At 40.7% G+C, this 23,947-nt stretch overlaps 2 protein-coding genes across 5 annotated transcripts in view; one reads left to right on the top strand and one right to left on the bottom strand.

The window, feature by feature from the left end:
- Positions 1-13,737, top strand: part of LOC108280829 (zinc finger protein 236) — a 33,978-nt gene extending 20,241 nt beyond the window's left edge. For 2 of the 3 annotated variants that reach the window (XM_017496262.3, XM_017496265.3), the window contains exons 20-32: positions 1,552-1,840; positions 2,076-2,179; positions 2,561-2,974; positions 5,124-5,269; positions 5,420-5,594; positions 5,795-5,992; positions 7,081-7,230; positions 7,325-7,464; positions 7,552-7,647; positions 7,810-7,953; positions 10,501-10,630; positions 11,029-11,202; positions 12,433-13,736. In XM_017496262.3, the coding sequence (XP_017351751.1) occupies positions 1,552-1,840; positions 2,076-2,179; positions 2,561-2,974; positions 5,124-5,269; positions 5,420-5,594; positions 5,795-5,992; positions 7,081-7,230; positions 7,325-7,464; positions 7,552-7,647; positions 7,810-7,953; positions 10,501-10,630; positions 11,029-11,202; positions 12,433-12,602 (2,330 nt within the window). In that variant the 3' untranslated portion in view covers positions 12,603-13,736. Of the gene's footprint in view, positions 1-1,551; positions 1,841-2,075; positions 2,180-2,560; positions 2,975-5,123; positions 5,270-5,419; positions 5,595-5,794; positions 5,993-7,080; positions 7,231-7,324; positions 7,465-7,551; positions 7,648-7,809; positions 7,954-10,500; positions 10,631-11,028; positions 11,203-12,432 lie in introns of all 3 variants that reach the window. The other variant, XM_017496264.3, reaches the window with a different exon arrangement.
- Positions 13,738-19,039: 5,302 nt separating this feature from the next.
- Positions 19,040-23,947, bottom strand: part of mbpb (myelin basic protein b) — a 55,116-nt gene continuing 50,208 nt past the window's right edge. For both annotated transcript variants that reach the window (XM_017495948.3, XM_017495949.3), the window contains one exon: positions 19,040-20,121. In XM_017495948.3, coding sequence (XP_017351437.1) covers positions 20,086-20,121 — 36 coding nt within the window. In that variant the 3' untranslated portion in view covers positions 19,040-20,085. The remainder of the gene's footprint in view (positions 20,122-23,947) is intronic.

Raw genomic sequence — 23,947 nt, 5'->3', positions numbered from 1 at the left:
CACTCATTTAACTATGGCATGAACACTCATTTAACTATGGCATGAAACACTCTAACTATGACATGAACACTCTTCTAACTATGGCATGAACACACTTTTAACTAGAGCATGAAACTAGGAACAGGAAACTAGACAGAGCATGGACACATTACCGCCTGGCACCATTATACATTCCGACTTTCCTTTAATCCGTCATTACTCTACGCTAATACTGCCCGTCGTGCGCAGCAATGCGAGGGGTTTAAATAACCAGTCACAATTACCTTAATTGCTGACAGCTGGTAACCCTTCAAAACACACCCTCGCATCGCCGACAATAACTGAACCGGGTGGGGACAGAACAGGAACCAAAACAAGTCCACATGTCCATTGTAAACAAAGTCTTAGTGTCCATGTGTACACGCTCTCCAGCAGACTGTGCACGTCATCGCCGCAGCGCCATCTGTTGGCGAGATCGTGACACTACCTATTTATTTTAGAACAAACTTTGGTATAGATTTATTTTTTAAAAAAATTTTATGACTTCTACATAATCAAGTCGATTAAAAAAAAAAAACATTTTAGTTTCACAAACGTTAGTTTTCCTGCACAAAATTAAACCTTACAGGAAAATGTTTGTATGTCATTAAAGAAAGCAGTGTATTAAGTGGTACAAGACCACTTTTCAGACGAAAAGAAAAGTCTCCAGAAGAACTGAGTCTGGTTCTGCAAGATGCTCAATAAAACTTACGGCTTATTCCCTTATCAAATTTCACACATTGTACCGGAGACTCCTATTTTATTTTTTTTTTTAAATTTTGCCACACCAAATATTGACTTTGTTCCATTTACTAATGTTTACTGCTCTTTACGGTATTTTATTTTTTTTAATGTAGGAACCTTTAATTTCATTATTTTGAAGGCATCATTTTGTTCTACAGCATTTTCTTTGCATGTGCCTGAAAGGTCAGCACAGTTCTGTAGATCATGGTGCACATGTATTAATTAGTTTGTCAGCGCTGATTGATAAGCTGTCCGATGAGACGATTACAGCGGAGTCTATATCATTCGAATAAGTTGCCCTCCATACAGACTTCCAATTGTGTACGTCAACATAGATTTGCACTTTCTGCTTAAACAGAAAAAATGAAAGAAAGGAGTCGAAAACGAATGCAAACACTGATGAAAAGAAAGATAAACTAGAGAAAAACGGTGTATAATCATTAAGAATCTATTGTGTGTGCAGGTTTTATTCCGTCGCTGATATGCCAGCTCGTGTTTCAGAAGATTTCACCCTTTAATCTGAAAAAATCTTAAGAAAGCAAGGGTCTAATCGAGTTTAAAATTGACTTCAGATTGCTATGGGCTGATTTGGAAACGCTTCCCTGTTGAAATGCGATCATAAACAGTCTATCAAGATGAATTGTTAATCGTTAATATCACGGATGTTGATATCGGATCTGAACAGGCCCTTTGAGTTTCACAGTATAGTGTGACGAGGGATCTACATCTAACATCAGAGGCTGCTGATTAGACCTGATGGTTTAGTGATCTCCTATGTCCTCGCCACAGTTCTGGATGGAGATGAAGGGATAGTGGAAGTTGATGATGGGGACCCCTCGCTGGCGAAGAGGATCAGGTCGGGCATCATCACGTTTTCAGAGGAGCAGACAGCCGAGCTGGCTCAGAGTGACCCGGGTAATGACGCCTCGGTTTCTGAGAAGGTCCTGATCCAGTCTGCTGCAGAGAGAGATCGCATCAGTGAGATCAAGGATAAGAGCACGCTGGAGCTTGAGCCCAAGTTCCCCAACTGCTGCCAGTATTGCCCAAAAAGCTTCAAAAAGCCCAGCGACCTTGTTAGGTACACACACACACACACACACACACACACACACACACACACACACACACACACACACACTAAACTAGCCCATCACTGTTAATTCAACTTGTGGTGATAACTGGTATACAATATATAAGAGACAACCCAACAATGTGCCCCATTATTAGAAATACTAGCCGGTATCACAATTCAACAGCCATTATCTCGCTTGTACTGGCTCATACACCAGTCTGACATCACTGCGTTTCTACAGACATGTCAGGATTCACACCGGAGAGAAGCCGTATAAGTGTGATGACTGTGGGAAGAGTTTCACAGTGAAATCCACACTGGACTGCCACATCAAGACACACTCAGGTGGGTGAGAAGACAAGGCGTCAGCGAGTCATCACTTTACATATATAAGCAAATCCAAACCTTTTAGACTTAGGCCTTAAGTTTTAGCCTGAACAAAACTTGTAGCCTAAGTGAAGTTATAAAAATGTCTTATTTCCAGTGCAGTGCTACTTTTTTGCTGGCAGTTTATTGTGTTTTTTTTTTGTTTTTTTTTGTGGTCAGTGTTCAGGCTTATGTTGCAGGTATACAATTGGTTTCTGTTGTTTTAGATTCTTGAAATGTGTTCCAAATGTTCCCTATTCCCTACACTCGAGACTCAAATTATTATTAGGATATGTGTGTGAAAGGTGCTGTAGGTGAATTTGTTTGGTCGTTTATTGTTGTGTGTGTGTGTGTGTGCAGGTCAGAAGCTGTTTACGTGCCACATGTGCAGCACGGCGTTTTCCACTAAAGGTAGTCTGAAGGTGCACATGCGCCTGCACACCGGCTCCAAACCCTTCAAATGTCCGTACTGCGATCAGCGTTTCCGCACGTCCGGACATCGCAAAACACACATGCTGTGCCACCTGAGGCACGGCCCTGAGAGCAGGAAGTCCAGGCACACCGCTCAAGGCAATGTCATTGCCCAGAATACACCGGGGCAGCAGGCTCCGCCCACCGCTGCCGAATCACTGCCTCCTGTGGGCCTCCTGCATAGTACGGGTGCTGACCCGAACATCTACATCCACAGCAGCCCAGTCCTGACAGGACAGTACGACCCAAACTTGCTGCAGCAAGGCATCGTGGGACAGACTATCCTTCCAGCTACCATGTCAGGTAATCTGCATATGTGTACACTGCATCTACTGTGCCTTGCATAATTATTCACCTCTCTCATATTTTGTATTTTGTAAATCATTTTTCATTTGTACATCATTTGGCAAACTGTCTTCATTATTACAGGCTATTTTATGTACGTTTATGAAATATAACCCTAGTTCTGTCCGTTTCAGTTGTAACACTACAAAATGTAGAAAGCAGTATTAAAGATGAAAGAGTTTAAAAATCAATAGCAGTCAAATGCCAAAACAATGTTTAATTTACCGTAGCTACAATACAGTATTTGGCTGTGCTATGTGTCGAAATTAAACTGATAATTAACATGCTGTGGCAGCCAAATCCCTTGGAGATCTAAGCAGCCTGGTACTTTGCCTCACACAGCTAATTGGTGTACTGCGCTCTTCACACAGTTCGTATTGCCTAGTAAGGGGACATATCAAGGCAGGGGGCTGGAATACCAGAGGGGATTGATGCAATGACATTTTAAAAGTCTGTCATTGTACAAACGTAATTAATGATACTTCAAGGCACTTTTGTAGTGTAAGAGATGCGTCCCCTTGTAATTTCTCTTTCATTCTAATCCAGACTCGAATATGTACCAGAGGAAGATCACAGTAAGAGCGTTAAGATTCTAATAGGTGTACAGTTCCATCGTGGCAGCTTAAGCGACTCTCTCATTTAAATGATCTACAAAACCAAGTTTAAACAGGGTCTGTATGCTCACTGTGCTAGAAAAGAGGGAAGGGGGAAGGGGGAAGGGGGGGGGGGGGGGGAGAAGCAGCACACCACCTAATAATCAATATGAGGCTCCGCACCAGGAACAGTAGGGCACAAGATCTGTTGTTTTGCTCCTGTGAGGTGGTTTTTTTCTTTATTCTTTTTCTTTTTCTTTTTTTTTTTGCTATGGTTCTTGTTTTATCTGCACTGCACAAGGAGTTCGGTCATATATTTTTAGCCTTTGTATTTAATATCGTAGCATTTTGAAAATAGAGGTTTATTTTGTATCAGAATCGTTCATCCAATCATTCACTCAATTCACCAAAATTGATCCGAATAATCAAATAAAGGTAATTTTAAAAAATAATAATAATGCCCCAGTTCAAGCCAGTATTATGTATACAACCTGTCTATGGGCCTTAATTCATAACCTTCATACATATCCTCAGGCTTCATTATGTTGTTTGCACTATGAACTTTTGGCACACTATAAAATTAAAAATAAAATGCAAAATAACAGGCTTTGCTGCATCAAGTGCTATTTTATAAGCTGCCAAATAATGGATGGAAAGGTGGAAGCCATATAGTTAAACTAAAACAAATTTGTTGTGATTAAATATTACTGATACAATTCACGAAGCAATATATTGTCTCCTATTAGATGTCTACATGAATGCAAGCCATTTACACTTTCACAGAGCATCATATTGGTCTTTATTTATTTAAAAAATTTAAATTTATGGTCCATTGTATTACATTTGACACCTGATATATTGACCTTTTGAAGTCAGTATTTTCTACCCCCTGATATATTTTTTTCTTCCGATTTAAAGGCAATTGCTTGTGTTTAAAGGTGATTAGCTTGTTTGAATAAATCATTTTAATATTCTGAACGGTGCACCCGGAAAATCAATACGATTGTGTGTATAACCCGACACTGAATACGACAAAATTCCCTCATGTAAATATTGACTTTATGCTAACTTTATCAACCCATTACAAACACGGTCTCGGAATATACGCACCATAAATTCTGAATACGTCTGCTGCGCATATAAATTCAGTTCGTGTGCAGCTCCTTTCTGTTGGCTGAACAATCTTAAATTAAAATCGAACCTTTCTTCTTTATAAGGCCTCAGCACTTTGCCAAGTAGTTTTCAGCTTGCATTTAGATATTTTTCTTTATTTGAAGTACCACTGTTGAATGAAATTATCCTAGCCGAAGCTCTATGCTGCAGTAGAAGCCGTCCCCGTGCTCTCTACAGAACTTCATCCCGCCTTTCCATCCAATTGTAATTTTGTTTGTGCACAGAGCAGATAAATTAATTCAGTAAAGACCTCATATCAGCAAAATGGATGAATGTTTTTTCTCCCTTTGTCAAATTACTTGTGGACTAAAAGGGATCTGTGTGTGTGTGTGTGTGTGTAGCGAATGGTGACCTGACAGTGTCTCTAACAGAAGGTTTGGCCACATTAGAGGGGATTCAGCTGCAGCTCGCACCAACAGGTCTGCTTTGTCCCAACGTCCAGATATCCGGCATCGACCCATCCAACATCAACAACATCACACTGCAGGTAACGCACAATAACTAAAGCAATTATAAGCAGAGTTTTGTACGTTGGAACGTTGGCAGAAGTTTTAAACCACAGCAGAGCAAAAGAATGTGTGTTCTCTGTGTAACTGTGTGTTTGTGTGTGTGTGTGTGTGTGTTTGTGTGTGCGCAGATTGACCCTAGTATCCTGCAGCAGACTCTACAGACCGGTGTGTTAAGTATCGACTCCACCCTGTCGTCCCACACCAACGCACACCTGCTGGCCAGTGATGCTACAGGACACACTAACGTTGTGATCCAGAACCCCAGCGTTGCCATCGGCAACCTCACAGAGCAGGAACACACAGGTCTCTCTCTCTCTCTCTCTCTCTCTCTCACACTCACACCCACACACAATGAAGTCTAATATAGGGTCCACACTATGTGTCATGAATCTATTAAACCAGTTAACCAGTTGAATGGTGTGTGTGTGTGTGTGTGTGTGTGTGTGTGTGTGTGTGTGTGTGTGTGTGTGTGTGTGTGTGTGTGTGTGTGTGTGTGTGTGTAGGCTCAGAGCAGTTGGCTCAGGTGGTCGGAGCACCGGCACTGGTGGGGAACGGCAGTTCAGGAGCACCGGAGATCACACTCACTATCAGCAACTCACATGCGCACACGCTCCCCCACACACAGACTGACACACACACTCATAATGCTAATACCAACACACTGGCCAATAGTAACCAGGAGATCACACTTACTATATCAGGTACACAGAGACATACACATTACACACAAAAATTGATTTGATCTCTAAACAGCCAGGAACATCAACATTTTTACTCAGATTTGTTTGGTAAATTCACCGTATAACTAAAATTACTTTCATACCATAGTGAGAAATGTCAAGAATGCATTATTTAAAAAAAAAAAACCCCACTGTTTCTGAAAATACAATACAGTAAGAAGGGGATGTTTATGTGAAATGTTCTCATAAACACACAAGAGTATTTAAATGTAGGTTAGCATAACCAAGTATGTGTTTGGATTGGGCAGCAGGATATTATGCATGTTCATTTAAAAATTCTTCTAAAATTCTAAAGTTAATTCCTCAGATGCTTTTAGTCACTTTATGTCGCTTAATAGCTAATAATAAACAATAATAACTTTATTGGTTCTACTACTACTACTAATACTACTACAACTACTATTATTACTACTACTACTACTATTACTACTACCACTACTACACCTACTATTACTACAACTACTATTACTACTACTACACCTACTACTAGACCTACTATTACTACAACTGCTACAACTATTACTACTACTGGTACTATTACTACTACTACTACTACATCTACTACTATTAATACTACTATTACTACTACTACTACTACCACCACTATTACTACTACTACTACTCTGACTACTATTGCTACTGTTAGTTCCTTTCTCTTACTGTTACTACTAATGCTGTAACTTCTACTGCTGCTGTTACTATTACTTTTGCTACTGTTACTCCTCCTCCTCATCCTCCTACTATTAATACTATTACTACTGCTACTACTACTACCACTGTTACAACTACCATTACTACGGTTTGCTACTGTCACTACTCCTACTACTGTTATTAGTGGTACTACAACCGCTGTTACTACTACTCACTTCAGTTCAATTTGGTTTTATTTATATAGTGCTTTTAACAATGGATAATGTCACAAAGCTGCTTCAAGGAAATCCAGATATATATTGAAATTACTACTGTTACTACTACTTTATAACCATCATCACTATCACATTACTATTAATTTTACTACTACTACTACTAATAATAATAATAATCTCTAGGTCAGGATCTGTTGCCTCCACCATGTGCAGGTGCAGGAGTAGAAATGGGTGGGGCCTTGCCATTGACCACACCTCCCTCAAGCAGCAGCTCTCTGGCTCTCAGTTCCGAGCAGCTCCTCACACAAAGCTCTGCCCCCTCCAGCATGGCAGGTGAGAGCCACACCCACAATCACACTTGGCGACCCTTCATTACATTATTACTCATGCATCATCATTGCGTATGTGTGTGTGTGTGTTACTATAGTTACCACTCTGGCTCCCAGCACCTCTCTCTCCCAGAACATGTCGATGTCATCAGGGAGTGTGACCACTGACAGCAACGTCACACTTGCGCTGGCGGATACACAGATGCTGGACACAGTCACACTGAACCTCAACACACAGGTGTGAACACATATACACAGATACAAGACATACAAAATACACTCGCACATCTGAACACACACACATCTTGAGAATGTGTGTGTGCAGGGTCAGCAGTTCCCAGCTGTGGTGTGTGAGGAGGGATCATCAGTGCAGCCTGCAAACAGGATTCAACAGGTTACACCTCAGTCAGAGGAAACCAAGGTAAGTTTCCGTGTGTGTGTGTGAGTGTGTCTGTCTTTGTTTGTAAACCTCTGATCTATCTTAACTAGTTAAATGTTACGTGTGTGACTAAGCAGTGTCGTGTCTTGGTTTAAATGTGTTAATAACATGTTAACGTGTGTGTGTGTGTGTGTGTGTGTGCAGGTGGCGAATCAGTGTTTCTACTGCAACATGGCGTTCCGCTCAGCGGCCGTGCTGCGCCGCCACTGGAGGATAGCACACGGCAAAGAGCGCTGCTACATCTGCAGTGTGTGTAACAAGGCCTTCAAACGGCAAACACACCTCAAGGTGAACATCACTCTCGTCTCTCGATCAATATTAATCGCCCCATAATCCTCTCTGTCTCGCCATCATTCTTCATTACCGTGTTAGTCCACCTACCCGAAGGCACTTTATAAACCGTGCCGGTAGTTTGTGTCCCAGGTTCACTCGCTTGCAAAGCAGTGGGTTTACTCCAGAACCAGCAGGAGAACTTGTGTGTGGGAGCTTTATGGAAATGGCTCTTCAAAAGTGTGTGTACATGTGCAAGTCAGAATTTTTTCCCCCCCTGTAGCTCAATGAAACATTGCACAGACTTCACATCAACCCCCGTCAACTGTAAACGACAGCCAGCATGAACAGTCCACCCCCACAGAGGGCAAATCCTGAAAGAAACTTTGAGACAGATGTTGGACAGCTGCTACCAAAAGTGTTTCTGATTAATTGCAGTCATCTCAGTGAGATCTGCCATCCTCCAATGCATCCCCCCCCTCTTTTTTCTTTTAAATAATCCTCAGGATGCCACTAATTAAAGCTCTGCAACAAGCACATCACTAGGGAAAATGAACAAAGGAGTGTTGTGTGTGTTAATGAACTGCTGAGTGGAAGTGGCTCTCAGCACAAATAACCTTCCACAACACCTGCTCTGTACTCATGTACTGTATGGGCACTTTATGGAAATGACACTTCAGAAGTGTGTTTGGACAGGGTGCAAGGTTTATGGGAAAGTGTACAGTGTGTAAGGGGAGACTCGAGGGTTGCGAACCCTTTAGAATTCTCTCTCTCTCTCTCTCTCTCTCTCTCTCTCTCTCTCTCTCTCTCTCTCTATATATATATATATATATATATATATATATATATATATATATATATATATATATATATATATATATATATATATATATATAATATAAAATGCATAAACATAACCTAAAACATCATTAGATTTTCACAGGTCCTAAAAGTAGAAAAGAGAACCCAATCAGACAGAAATATTATACTTGTTCATTTATTAATTGAGGAAAATGATCCAATATTACATATCTGTTAGTGGCAAAAGTATGTGAACCTCTAGTATTAGCAGTTTAGCTTGAATTGGAAATTCGAGTCAGGTGTTTTCAATCAATGGGATGACAATCAGGTGTGGGTGAGCATCCTGTTTTATTTAAAGAACAGGGCTCTTTCAAAGTTTGACCTTCACAATGCATGTTTCTGGAAACGTATCTTGATACGAACGATGGAGATTTCTGACGACCTCAGAAAAAGAGTTGTCGATGCTCATCAGGCTGGAAAAGGTTAAAGAGTTTGGACTCCATCAATCTACAGTCAGACATATTTGTGTACAAATGAAGGAAATTCAAGACCACTGTTACCCTCCCCAGGAGTCGTAGACCAGCAAAGATCACTCCAAGAGCAAGATATGTACTAGTCTGCGAGGTCAGAAAGGAACCCAGGGTAACTTCTAAACAACGCAAGGAGGCCTCTCGCATCGGCTAATCTTAATGATCATGAGTCCACCATCAGGAGAGCACTGAACAACAATGGTGTGCATGGCAGGGTTGCAAAGAGAAAGCTACTGTTCTCCAAAAAGAACATTGCTGCTCGTTTGCAGTTTGCTGAAGATTACGTGGACAAGCCAGAAGGCTATTGGAAAAATGTTTTGTTGATGGATGAGACCAAAATAGAGCAGTGTAATGTTCTGAGAAAGGAAATCACTGCATGCAGGCATAAGAACCGTATCCCATTGTAGATACTCCTACAGTCTCACAGCCAAGGAAGACAGAAGATATGTTATCTAGGATGCTACAAGATGCTCATTTTATTTTTACAATTAAAGAAAGTAATATTCTTTATACAGACCATGCAGATGCTCTGTTTATATGTTATCATACGATCTTTCCACTTTTTTCATTTATTGGGATTATATGAGGGGTAGGGGTGGGGCATGGTGGCTTAGTGGTTCGTATGTTTGCCTCGCACCTCCAGGGATGGTTATCCTCATGCTTCGGGGCTTTCCTCCGAGTACTCCGGTTTCCTCCCCCAGTGTCCAAAGTCGTGCATTGTAGGCTGATTGGCATTTCCAAATTTTCCAAAGTGTGTGAATGTGTGTGTGATTGTGCCCTGCGATGGGCTGGGCCCTCATCCACAGTGTCCCCCGCCACATGCTCCGAGTTCCCTGGGATAGACTCCAGGCTCCCCGTGACCCCGTGTAGGTTAAGTGGTACGGAAAATAAATGAATGAATGGATGGATGGATGGATTATATGGATTTATTTATTTTACTGTCTGAATAGAACATATATATATATATATATATATATATATATATATATATATATATATATATATATATATATATATATATATTATATTTAACTACAAGGATCTAGGGGGGAAAAAAACAGTAATAAACTATTACTAATAAATTCAGTTCTTTCAATAGGACAAAGCTCAGCAGAAAATAAACAAAAACAATTCTTATAAAAATCAGCGTTGTAAAACTATTACTCTCTTCTACTAATGTGTTAATGTCACTAATGTGACATTATATATGATGCGTATTATGTGTGTGTTGCAGGAGCATGAGTTTGTCCACACAAACGGTCCATCTCTGAGCTCTCAAAAGCCACGTGTGTTTAAGTGTTTTAGCTGTGATAAAGCATTCGCCAAGCCAAGCCAGCTGGAGAGACACATCCGCACACACACAGGTACACACACACACACACACACACACACACACGTCCAGGCGAATGCCACACTAGTGTTTCTAACAGCCTGAAATTCAAATCAAACGAAAAGAGCTGCTATGCTTAGCGTTTTTTCCTTTAAATCTAAATAAAACAGATATATGGTTATGTATGTAATATATATGTAATTTTAGTGCTTTTACAGTAGGAAGTTTAGGACAATTTTACAGGAATATGAAGGGAAAGAGTAGATTAAAGGTACATTTAAAATGAGTGTCGCTGTCCTAAACATAGACCGGAGAATTGGGTACAACAACAGTGAGGTGGTTTCAAATTTCACCTTTAATTATTCTTTCATTGTTCTGGTCCTGGGAACTTTAATTTGTGTGTGTGTGTGTGTGTGTGTGTGTGGGGAGCAGGTGAGCGGCCCTATAAGTGTGAGCAGTGTGATAAAGCGTTTAATCAGAAGAGTGCGCTGCACATACACACCGTCAAACACACCGGAGAGAAGCCTTACAAGTGTGAGGTGTGCAGCATCAGCTTCACACAGAAAAGCAACATGAAGCTTCACATGAAAAGATCACATGGCTTTGGTGAGTATTTCGTGCACACACACACACACACACACACACACACACACACACACACAGACACATGCAGTTGGTGTTGATGAGGTTCTGATTCTTAAAAAAAACTTACCTTGATGAAAACAGCATGAGGAACGACAATTAAGTCACCTGGAGGAGGTCTGTATTAAGTGTGTGTGTGAGAGTGAGTTTCCTGCCTCTTCCTCCCACTAGTATTCACTTAAATCCACAAAAGTGCACACATAATAGACATGCACACTCATCCCCTGTACCCTATACATCTATCACCTACATCCTATACTCATCCCTTTCACCTTACTAGATACAGACACTTATCCTTAAATACCCCATACTGTTCTTACTTACACCCTACACACCCCTGTGTCCCCTGTGCCCTACACACCCCTGTGTCCCCTGTGCCCTACACACCCCTGTGTCCCCTGTGCCCTACACACCCCTGTGTCCCCTGTTCCCTACACACCCCTGTGTCCCCTGTGCCCTACACACCCCTGTGTCCCCTGTTCCCTACACACCCCTGTGTCCCCTGTTCCCTACACACCCCTGCGTCCCCTGTGCCCTACACACCCCTGCGTCCCCTGTGCCCTACACACCCCTGCGTCCCCTGTTCCCTACACACCCCTGCGTCCCCTGTGCCCTACACACCCCTGCGTCCCCTGTTCCCTACACACCCCTGCGTCCCCTGTGCCCTACACACCCCTGCGTCCCCTGTGCCCTACACACCCCTGCGTCCCCTGTGCCCTACACACCCCTGCGTCCCCTGTGCCCTACACACCCCTGCGTCCCCTGTTCCCTACACACCCCTGCGTCCCCTGTGCCCTACACACCCCTGCGTCCCCTGTGCCCTACACACCCCTGCGTCCCCTGTGCCCTACACACCCCTGCGTCCCCTGTGCCCTACACACCCCTGCGTCCCCTGTGCCCTACACACCCCTGCGTCCCCTGTGCCCTACACACCCCTGCGTCCCCTGTTCCCTACACACCCCTGCGTCCCCTGTGCCCTACACACCCCTGCGTCCCCTGTGCCCTACACACCCCTGTGTCCCCTGTGCCCTACAAACCTCTGTATCAGCCCTTTTTTGTGCATTTTTATTATCAATTATTACACACACACCACCAGTGCGATTATGTAGACAGGATACGCTCGTGTTGAATTTCTGTGTGTGTGTGTGTGTGTGTGTGTGTGTGTGTGTGTGTGTGTGTGTGTGTGTGTCTCAGGTAAGCATACGGAGGAGGGAACGGCGGTGGACCGAGAGCAGGAGTGCGTTTCTGAGGCAGCACAGCCTCCACCTCCCAGAACCGAAACGCCCGCAGGACTGCAACTGCACACAACAGAACCGGAGACACCGTCTGACTGGCAGTGTCCCATCTCTACCGTCTTCCCCTAAACCCCGACCACACACCATTCTCCGCTACACCTTACACACCCATCTGCCACTCAAGTCTACTCGATCTGAACTCCACAGCCCTACCCTCTACCCCACAGAGTCATTCACTAAACCCCTAAACACCCATCCCATACTTCCTATGCATCTTCGATTCTATATCCATATCTCCTACTCCAGTGGTTCCCAAACTTTTCCAGGGCAAGGCCCCCCAAATGGCATTAACATTTGACCGAGGTCCCCCTTTTGCAAGATGTTAAAAACACATTAAAAATACAGACTTCTGAATATATCCCCCTTTTTTTTTTAATTAATAATTACATCTTACATCTTTACATTACATTAAATTAGGAATTGATTATGTGTGTGTGGTTGTGTGAGAGTGAGAAAGAGAAAACATAGTAGTGGGTGGGATCGGCACACCAAATTGTTGAGGCCCTCCGGGCGCCCCCTGGCGGCCCCCACTTTGAAAAGCACTGTCCTACTCTATCATACATCTCCTCTGCACTCTCTTTCCCTAAATGTCCCTAACACGCACACACCCACACACACTCTCATTCTCACCAGTGATTAAGCCATTCGCACACATCTTTCAAGTTACATGCACTTTGAAACTCCCTCTAGGTCGGATGTGCATGCTTTTTATCAGAGTTCAAAGTGATCAATGTTTCATTATAAAAACAATAAAGCCTAGAAAATTCGACAATGTAATAATATGCTGCAAAAGGTCAGTGAGGTTTTTGTTTGTTTGTTTGTTTGTTTGTTTTTTTAAAATCTTCTCCACCTAACTGTATAAGTGGCACTGTTTTATCGATGATAATTTCTTTAAAATGGATATGGAAAAGAATGACCTTGTTTTATTTAAAAAACATTCTTTTATATAATTTAATTATATTTGTATAAAGCATTTTTTTAATCAAAGTATTGTCGCATGTAAATAATTTATAGGCAAGACATGCTCATATCAGTGACGAAGCCTCATTTGCCAGTGTACAAACCTTAAGCTATATACTTTGTCAGATTTGCATTTTGTAATGTTCAGAGGTATTTAAAAATAAATGTTTCTTTTTTAAAAAAACAAAAAACACTAAGTTTTTTTAAGGGTGAAATGGTAGAATGAGCACATCCATCCATCCATCCATCCATTTTCTGTACCACTTATTCTACACAGGGTTGTTGGGAGCCTGGAGCCTATCCCAGGGAACTCAGGGCAATAAACAGTAAATCTTAAATAATGAAACAATTAATACTATCTAATTAAATTCAAAGCCTACATGTGGTTCCTCTGGAGAGCCTGGGAGCTTCCTTTAATGAGGCACATGATGAATGCAGTGTCAAGGTTGTGCTAAAAACCAGCCAGAAAAAGCAAAACCATTTCTGTGACCTGAAGCGTAATCAATAGAATGTGTCTCGGATGACAGAGTCAAAGTCCATCCGAGATCAGATGCAGAGGCTACACTAACTGCACTGAGTAGTGTAGTGTGTATACACATAACCCAGAACGTATCAGACGTTACCAAGAGTCGTACAATTCTACCCTACAGCGTGGTGGCTCTGGGTTAAGGTTAATGCTCTGGGTTACTGTTGTGAGGGTCGGGGGTTCAAGACCCAGCACTACCAAGCAATAGATTGAATCCCAGGGTCATGTCATGAACCTAAACCGAAAGGAGAATTGACTCAAAGTGAACTGGATTAACGAAACATTTTCTATTGCTCTTTGAATGTACTTTACTATCTTTTATGTGCATACATTCAAAACGATTTGTCACTCAATCCCCTGCTTGCCTTACAGTACTAGGTTTGCCTTGGATAATTCCACCATTTCCTGCAGGGAGGCAGAATTAATAGCTTGGAGTCCTCAGTGCCAGTCACTGTACTCACAATGAAAGCCTTGATATCAACAAGGCTCTCACTGAAGTGTTCGAGAAGGCCAAATAACCTCACCATCACCCACTAGACTACGCATTAGTGTTAATATCAGGGGCATCTCCACCATGCGGTAAAGAGTGTCCCCTGCCACAGCCTGGAAATTCATCTCGAATCAGTCTCGACATTCTCCTCTGACCTTTCCACCTTCAGAACTGCTGCTCTCTGGATGATTTTTGGTTTTCCGCACCATTCTGTGTGAACTCTAGAGACGGTCACAAACAACCATGCCACCCCAAACCCGAGACGAACTTTAACTGAAGCTCTTGACTTGTACCTGCACGATTTTATACATGATGCTGCTGCCTCATGATTGGCTGATTGCATAATTACAGCATGAATGAGCAGGTGTACAGATGTTCATACTGTAATAAAATGGCTAGTATAGAACTTTTTTAAATAACGCTCATAACTCTCTGTTTCCTGGAACATTTCAAAAATGTATTTGAGAAACAAAATCCATAACAAAAGTTTCTCATAAAATATTCCATTTTGTTGCAATCAATTTTTCCTCATAACGTGATTGGGACATTTTCTTCCTATAGACATGTTTGGATGGTAATTGTTTTTCAGACCTTTTACAGTGAAATATTTGCTTGTCTCGTGGTGAGAAAACCCTTGTTTCTGCTACAAGTTAACCTGGGACTCAGAACTTTCCAGTACACGGTGGCAATATGATCAAATTATTAGGTCATGAATTTATTTATAGAATACATCATGATATTGTGGCGTATGTGGCTATAAATTGAGGATTTATAAGCCACCTAGAGCCTGTAATAGCCAGTTTGATCAGCCTGCACTGGTTCTTTTGCTTGACTTTATTCTCTATTTCCCCTCTAACAGGCTCATAATAAAGTCAGCGTCACGATTAAGTGATATGACCCAGAGCAACTACATTTCTGAAAGGCCGTATCTCTCGTATTGTGACTGCCTGAAGCAGAGTACTTTGATCTCCAGATATGAACATGAAAACAGATCAATATGTACTCTAGCTGCAGGCAAATGTATTTTACAATGCAAAATGCGACACCTTCCTGTAAAATTGCGTAGACGTTTATCCATACAGAGCCGTTATTACACACACCAGCGATTTTCCTTCAGTTGAAGTGATACACAATGATTAAGTCCTCTAACTTCTCACAGGAGAGTTCCATAAACTCGCAAATGCCATCGAGCACCCTCGGGCCAAAGCAGTGTTCAAAGTAGCATTTACAGGCATTTTATCACTAAGGGTTCAAAGTGAATGAATAACGGTTTACTATAAATCCCTGACAGAACGTTGATTTCATTGTACTTCTTCCATCCTCTCCAAAGCAGAACTCTTTCAAGACATTCAGAAGAAGATTTCTGGGAAGTAATATTTCATAGACTTGTCAAGCTGCTTGTATTTATAATATAACTCTATATATTGATAGGATTTTTTTTTTTTACGATGTGGCATTCAGGTGCATACAGCTAAGTAAGATCATCAATCGGTTAGAACTTCAGGAACTGGAGAGAAGGTCTGACACATCTTATTAACCCCTGACATCACTATGCACTCCATAGGAAGATTCCTCCATTCAATGCAATGGACTTTGCCATTTGGTCCAAATTACACTCTTAGGAATTTGACATACAGCCAGTCACCATATTATTGTTGATGTCATTAAAGTAATTAAATCTATCCAGAGATAAGACATTTAATCAGAAATTTGCTGCCAATTAAGTCCAGTTTATAAATGGGGATAATTAAGCGGCTAATCAGCACCAACATTAGCATTGACTCATCGGTGATTTAGCTGTTTTGCCTTCCTTCAGTGTTAAAGGTTTTCTCACTGGTTTCTATCTGCATTCTTCTGACTGGGCTTGGGATTCAGGGTTGGCAACGTTTAGGGATGACATTGCAATAATGTCGAAATGTTTTTTTTTTTCCCCCATCAGAAACAGGTAAGCGACTGCAGATAATGCATTTTTTTCCTGCATTTTGTTCTTGAGTATTCAATTCAATTCCATTCAATTTTATTTGTATAGCACTTTTTTTTTTTTTTTTTTTACAACGATCATTGTCTCAAAGCAGCTTTACAGAAATATATAAACACAGGATACAGATTTTAAGTGTGTGGATTTATCCCTATTGGGCGAGCCGGTGATGATAAGATGATATGAGGAGAAAACCTTGAGAGGAAGCAGACTCAGAAGGGAACCCGTCCTCATCTGGGTAATAACGGATAGTGTGACCGTAAAAGAAAGTTCATTATGGTCTATACATGAAGTCTTTGTTGAACTAGTCCACTGTTCAAAGGAGACCCGAGTATAATGTGCGATTTAAGTCCAATTAATTATTTTCCTGTTTTTAGTATCAGGAAAAAGTTTGAGTACACAGAACTGCCTAAATGTCATTATACTTAACGCTAACCAGCAAACATGAAACTAACTGCTACCTGAAGGCACGCGGTATTGGACGCTACACATCAGCAGTGCTGAATTGATGACGATGATTGATATTGTGCTCAAATTAAGTGTGTACATATTTTAGCATGGAACCGAATCAAATGCTAGCTATTAAACTTAAGGAACTAATGTTACAAGGTGTATGAGCTGCTCGTGCTTTTGAGGATTGAGGATTTTGTGTCTCACATCATTTCATATCAGGCAAAATGTAAGATTTTTTAAACAATGTTTGACAGCAATAAGGTCTAGCTTTCACATGATGAAAAAAAAACAACAAAAAAAACTACCAATGTTCAGATAAAAATGGAGCGATAAATCTTTTAAATTAGTTTTAGAATGTGGACTATTTGGTGCAGAAAGTAGAAGATAGTCTGCACTTTGTACACAGTTTGTGAGAGAATACAGTTTGTGAGACTTTGATACATAACCTATAAGTATTAAACCATACAGTAGATATGTACTGATTGAGATAAGCTAATACAGTGCCCTCCAGTAATATTGGCACCATTGGTAAATATGAGCAAAGAAAGCTGTGAAACTTTGTTTTTATTGTTTAACCTTTTGATCTTTTGTTAAAAAAAATTCACAAAATACTCTGCTCTTATGGAGATCAAACAATTGTAAACACAACACAGGTTTATAATATATATGTGTGTGTGTGTGTGTATATATATATATATATATATATATATATATATATATATATATATATATATATATATATATATATATATATAAAATATAGGTGTGCAACAATTATCTGCACACTTTTAGCCAAAACTTTGTCCTACCTCCCTTTGCAAAGATAACAGCTCTGAGTCTTCTCCTATAATGCCTGATGAAGTTGGAGAATACATGGCAAGGAATCTGAGAGCGTTCCTCCATACAGAATCTCTCCAGATCCTTCACATTTCGAGGTCAACGCTGGTGGACTCTCCTCTTCAGTTCACCACACAGGTTTTCTATGGTGTTCAAGTCAGGGGACTGGGATGGACATGGCACGACTGTGATTTTGTGGTCAGTAAACCATTTTTGTTTTGATTGTGTTGTATGTTTTGGATCACTGTCCTGCTGGAAGATCCAACCATATCCCATTTTAAGCTTTCTGGCAGAGGCAGTCAGTCCCTGATGCCATGTATCCTAACAAAATGTCCAGGTCCTCTGGCAGAAAAACAGCCCCGAAACATTAAAGATTTAACCGTGGGCATGAGGTTCTTTTCCATATTGCTACCTGCCAATTTGAAGTTCCAGTAGTGTCAGTAGTAGTCAAACTCAAACTGAAGACACTTGAGATTGTTTTTGAATGAGAGTAGAGGCTTTTTTTCTTGAAACCCTTCCAAACAACTTGTGGTGATGTAGGTGACTTCGGATTGTGGTTTTGGAGACTTTCTGACCCCAAGACACAACTAACTTCTGCAATTCTCCAGCTGTGATCCTTGGAGATCCATCCTCTTCACAGTGCGGTGAGACAATAAGGACACACGTCCTCTTCCAGGTTGATTCATAACATTTCCAGTTGACTGGAACTTCTTCATTATTGCCCTGATGGTGGAAATGGGCATTTTCAATGCTTGTGCTATTTTCTTATAGCCACTTCCCATGTTGTGAAGCTCAACAACCTTTTGCTGCACATCACAGCTATATTACTTGGTCTTACCCATTGTTATGAATGACTAAGGGAATTTAGCCTGTGTTTTACCTCATATTTATACCCCTGTGAAACAGGAAATCCTGGTTGAACATTTTCCTTTCCTAGTCACCCAGGCATACTAAACAAATGTAAAATATCAATGGGAATATACTTCAAACATATTTTTATCATATGAATTCATAAGGGTGCCAGTAATTGTTGCACGCCTATATTTAACAAAGATATTTTTTAAATCTTTTTTTAATAACCTGTGTTGTGTTTGCAATTGTTTGATATCCATGACAGCAGAGTGTATTTGTGATTTTCTAAACAAAAGATCCAAAGGTTAATCAATAAAGACAATTTTTCACAGCCTTCTTAGCTCATATTTACCAAGAGTGCCAATACAGGGAGCACTGTACATGGACAAAAGAGGAAAAAAGACAGCCAGTGACACACAGATGTCTCCTTTATTTGCTTTTTTAATGATTCCCATCACTCCATTAGCTGTCTAACTGACAAACACACGCATAATATCTATGGCTTTTTTTATGCTAGCTGTGTCCATGTCTTATTGGGGGTTGATTTTATTTGAAAAGTTGAAAGTAGTCGAAAGCCAAAGAGGTGCGAGAGAGAGAGAGAGAGAGAGAGAGAGAGAGAAAGAGAAAGTCAAAGTCAACACCAGATGCAGTGACTAAACATGAACAAAAGTTAAGAAACCCTGTGACTGAAAATCAACAAGAGACAACATATCAGTTACTTTCCACTTTTTTTTTTTTTTTTAGCTCTACAGTTTGCAGTCAGATCCACTGAGACAGTGAGGAACAGTGAGTTTAAGACGAGACTGCACAAAGCCATGAAGAAGCAGCATGTGTGTAAGTTTATCCTGTGCACCAATAAATAAACTGTTAAATGCTAAATGCTAGTCACATTGACTCCTGAGACAAAGACAGTGCCACAATACTAATATTCAGTTATATAAATGATACACAACAACCTTTTGAGGCAATTTATTTGTCATCGTGTGACAAGATTTTTGAATCTCAGCTTGCATGCTAAGTTAGCAAATCTACAACTAGAAAGTCCTAGCTATCCAATAACTTCACAATCTAATATAACAATAATGCACTTATTAAACCAGTCATAATTTGATCCTTTATCACCGTTTTATAGTGATATAACATGATAACTGTTAGTTTCTAATCATAATCAGAACGCTTTCCTCAAAAGGTTCTCAGTGCGTCATGTTCTCAAAAGACAGGGACAGACACGATGGGGAGGGGAACGGAGGATCTGACCACGCTGAACTCAATGGACGGAGAAATTGACATAAATAAATATATGATCAGACAGACAGGATGAGCACGATCTTGTTCGGGTTAGCGCAGGAGACGGCAGGAAACGGAGTAAGTGGAGAAAACAAAGCTTCCTTCTTCTTTCCTTTCATCTCCGTTCAGGGTCATCATGTTTAATGGAGAATAATAACAGAGCCAGATCTCAGCGTTTGGCCGGAGATGCTGCTCTAGTTCCGCCCTGTGTGTAAGAGATAGAAAGAGAAAGAGAGAGAGAGAACACAATTGAGAAAGAGTGTAAAGGTCAGAAGAAAAGTGATGAGCTTTTCTTGTTTTTGAGGTAAACAATCAGAGGTGTTAAGGCGTGTCCATTAGCGGTTTCATTCAGGCAGCAGTTGAACGCTGATATCTGTCAGGTGTGTTTTCATCCTGGTGTCTTCCCAGAGGAACATTTAATGAACTTAAAGCTGATACGTAATTGTGTTTCATTTCAGTATTAACTTTCCTCAGGAGAAATAGAAAGCGCTATTTGCCTTCTTCCGCATACATGAGCTCACAGATGCCCGTGATTGGCTAGTGTTGCTCTGATTGACGGACGAGAGAGAATATATACCCCTCCCACCCAGAGAACACGGCCAGTTTTGCTCTCTTGGACTCCAGTCCACAGAAAGCTGTTGCATTGTAGGGTTAGGAACTCAACTAAATCTAAAATAATAGATGGATTATAGAATAATTTGGCACCTAATGTACCTCTTGGTCCGTACAGGATTTCGCAGAGATTTATTTTGTGATTATTGCATTGAAAAATGCTTGATTCCGCTGTGGCTTTTTTCCAAATGTAGCTTTTTTTTTCTTTTTCAGAAAACTACTTGAATTGGCGAAATCGCAATTGCACTAAATCATTTCGCACGGTCTTGCGCAGTGATGTTTGTTGGTAAATGAGTCCTTTTAGCTGTACTCATGTTTGACGCACGTGAATCGGAGAGGGCTTTGGCTGAATGCGCGTCGTGATGATGTCATATGACGCGCCTTGGCCCAAATCTGCAGAAAATCTGCTGTAATTTAGAAAAATTGCAAGCGCCTCCAAATATTGCAGAGTTTGCTTAATTTTGCATTCATTTCTGCCGTTGAAGAATCCTGGACGGACTCATACTTCTCTTCCAAGTATACATACAAATGCTAATATATCAAAAGTACAATAGTGTACATTTGTCAAGTACTTAAACTAATATATCAAGCATACACTTGTGTGCTTCACTTCAATTATATTATTCGGATGCTTGTAATAAACGTGATATATATGTATGTGTATATATATATATATATATATATATGAACGAAAGTGACACATCATTAGCTTGGCAGGTCTGAGATCAGGCGTGACTTTGCTGAAATCTTGACAGTGACGTATGTGAGATTACTGACAGAGATTAGTCTTTTGTCTCAGAAGAAAAAGCTGAGAGACTTAAGCAAACATCTCCCTTTTATTTGCGTTTGATCACATCACTGGCTGGAAGAAACTATGAAGACAATAAGATCTCTTTTTCGATTTCTTTCCCACTATGGGTTGGCTTTAATGCTAATAGCATGCCGTTAGCATCACAGACTGATTTAATGCTTTGCCATTTACAACACAGGCTGCTGCTTTTGACCTTTAGAGTGGCATTTCACTTTAGTATAATGTGATTTTTTTTTTCTACCTGTTGAGATGATATCTGCCTATATGATACCTCCAGATGCGTGACAAATTTGCGAAAAAAAAAAAAAAAAAAACGTTACTCCACGTTAAACCATGTTTCATGGTTTGGTTCTATTTGTCTCCTTAGAGTGAAGCGTCATTGCAAATCAATACAAAGTCCTTCTGATTGATTACCTTTATCCTGTAATGAAACACTGCTATCCGGATAGGGGTGGTGTCTTCCAGGATGACATCTGTCTATCGAATTTTTTTTTTTTAACCCATCTATCTCTATATACACATGTATATGTCTGCCTGTTTTCCTATTACATATAACAATTGACTATTCTTCCATACATAATTGATCCTGTCTCTTGTTTTATAAATTTATGCCCCCTTGCTGTCTTTCTGTCTGTTTATGTTTATACATCAATCTGCTTTGGGGTGACCAATGATTTATTAAAATAATGCTGTTATTTGTTCTATTGATTTGCTCACCTTTCTAGATATTGCGCAATCACTGTTCAGCACGCTGACTGCCCCGTTTAGCGTCCACGGAGTTATTATTGCACCTAGTGTTTTAAAATAGATGCTGCAAAAAATGCTAATAGAAACCCATTGAGGTAGGAATCACACTGCCCCATGCTCGTTCTATGAACATTTTCTGTGAAGGAAGAGCGGTAGCCAGGACGGTTAATGGTTTTTATGCCAAATTGAGTCCAAATAAATGGAATTAACTCTAGTAAATATCTGCAAAGGCAAAGTGTAAGTGTAGACAGTGTGTCTATGATGTACAGAACCATTTCTTTTTGAAGATACAGTATATTGCAGGGGGGCACGGTGGCTTAGGGGTTAGCATATTTCTCTGGGGCTTGGGGTTCGACTCTAACCTCTGCCCTGTGTGTGTGGAGATTGCATGCTGTCCCTGTGCTTCGGGGGTTTCCTCCGGGTACTCCGGTTTCCTCCCCCAAAGACATGCATTGTAGGCATGATTGGGATTTCCAAATTGTCCATAGCGTGATTGTGCCCTGTAATGGGTTGGCACCCTGTCCAGGGTGTCCCCTGTCTTGTGTCCCAAGCTCCCTGGAATAGCCTACAGGCTCCCCATGACCCTGTGTAGGATAAGCACTATGGAAAATGGATAGATGGATGGATGGATACAGTTTATTCCAAGGTTTGGGAGAAGGACAAGGGGATTGTGGTTATTTAATAATAGCTATTTTTTTTTTTAGTTTTGAGCTAGTTTCAGGTCTTTTATTTGGGTTTTGAGATTCTTTGTCTGGACATCTTGCTGAAATGTTGCTGTATGTCCTTCTGCTATCTCATTTTTATCTGATGTAGTAAAGCGTGAACTGCGTCAGAACAAACTACACTGAGCGAACTACTACTAATAAACCCATTGCAAGCAGGGCGGATACACATACACGCACTCATAGAGTCGGCTCTCCAAGCTTCAGCAGTAGACGTGTCAGATCTCGCTAATGGAAACTATACCTCGGTTCCCACATACACTTACACCCACACACTAACTCACAACAACCTGCAACCACCTTAAAAGCTAGTCCGTACACTCAGCGGCCATTTTGGTGAAAACTACAAGATACTAAAAACTATAGATACTGGTCTTTTCTGAGAGTGTTTCTTCTCTCACATTCTTCCTTCCTTCATTTTGTGTGGTTTTATTTTCATCAATTCATTCTTGAACATGAAAAGTTCTGATTGTCAAACCTTTGCTTTATTTATTTATTTATTTATTTATTTATTTATTTATTCTAAAAAAATGATAGTTCAGCCAGCCCATTATTCCCTTCAGGAAATGCAGTTGGCATGAGCATATTAGTGCTAAAATATACCACAGTCATCCTGAAGGAAATGTAACTCATAATTGTCAATTTTTCTGTGGAAAGAACTGTTTGTTCACGGCGAAGCATGCGAAACGACCCGCAGTGCTTGAGTAGGAGGTAAAACTGTCTGGAGGATGATTGCGACAAAAAAAAACAAACAACAACCCCAAAACAGTGCATTATTCAAATGAAGGACTCCATTTGGGAAATTATACAAAACTTTGATGTTAATCCACACTTAAGAGAGGCGCGCACCATTTACAGTTTAGGAACACTAAGGAAAAGGGGAGAGATTGGCGAAGAAGGGAGGTGAGGAGTCTCACTCAGCAGATTGGCAGTTAAGTGCGTACTTCTGTTTCAGAAGACAAATAACTGCGAGTAACACCATTAAACCACACAGAGGGGGCGAAACACAAGTATGAATGTTCCTTCTTACACAGGCATAGGTTTTAGGTCGGATGGGGGATTGGGCTGTTTCTCTACAAGTCACACCTGCTCAAACTGTTCTACTGTTTTCATTGATTAATATTGTGTTGTGATTGCTT

This window comes from Ictalurus punctatus, chromosome 20 (assembly GCF_001660625.3).
Source record: "Ictalurus punctatus breed USDA103 chromosome 20, Coco_2.0, whole genome shotgun sequence".
Classification (NCBI taxonomy): Eukaryota; Metazoa; Chordata; class Actinopteri; order Siluriformes; family Ictaluridae; genus Ictalurus; species Ictalurus punctatus.
The sequence above is the reverse complement of the archived record's forward strand: the minus strand, read 5'-3'. Positions and strand labels throughout refer to the sequence as shown.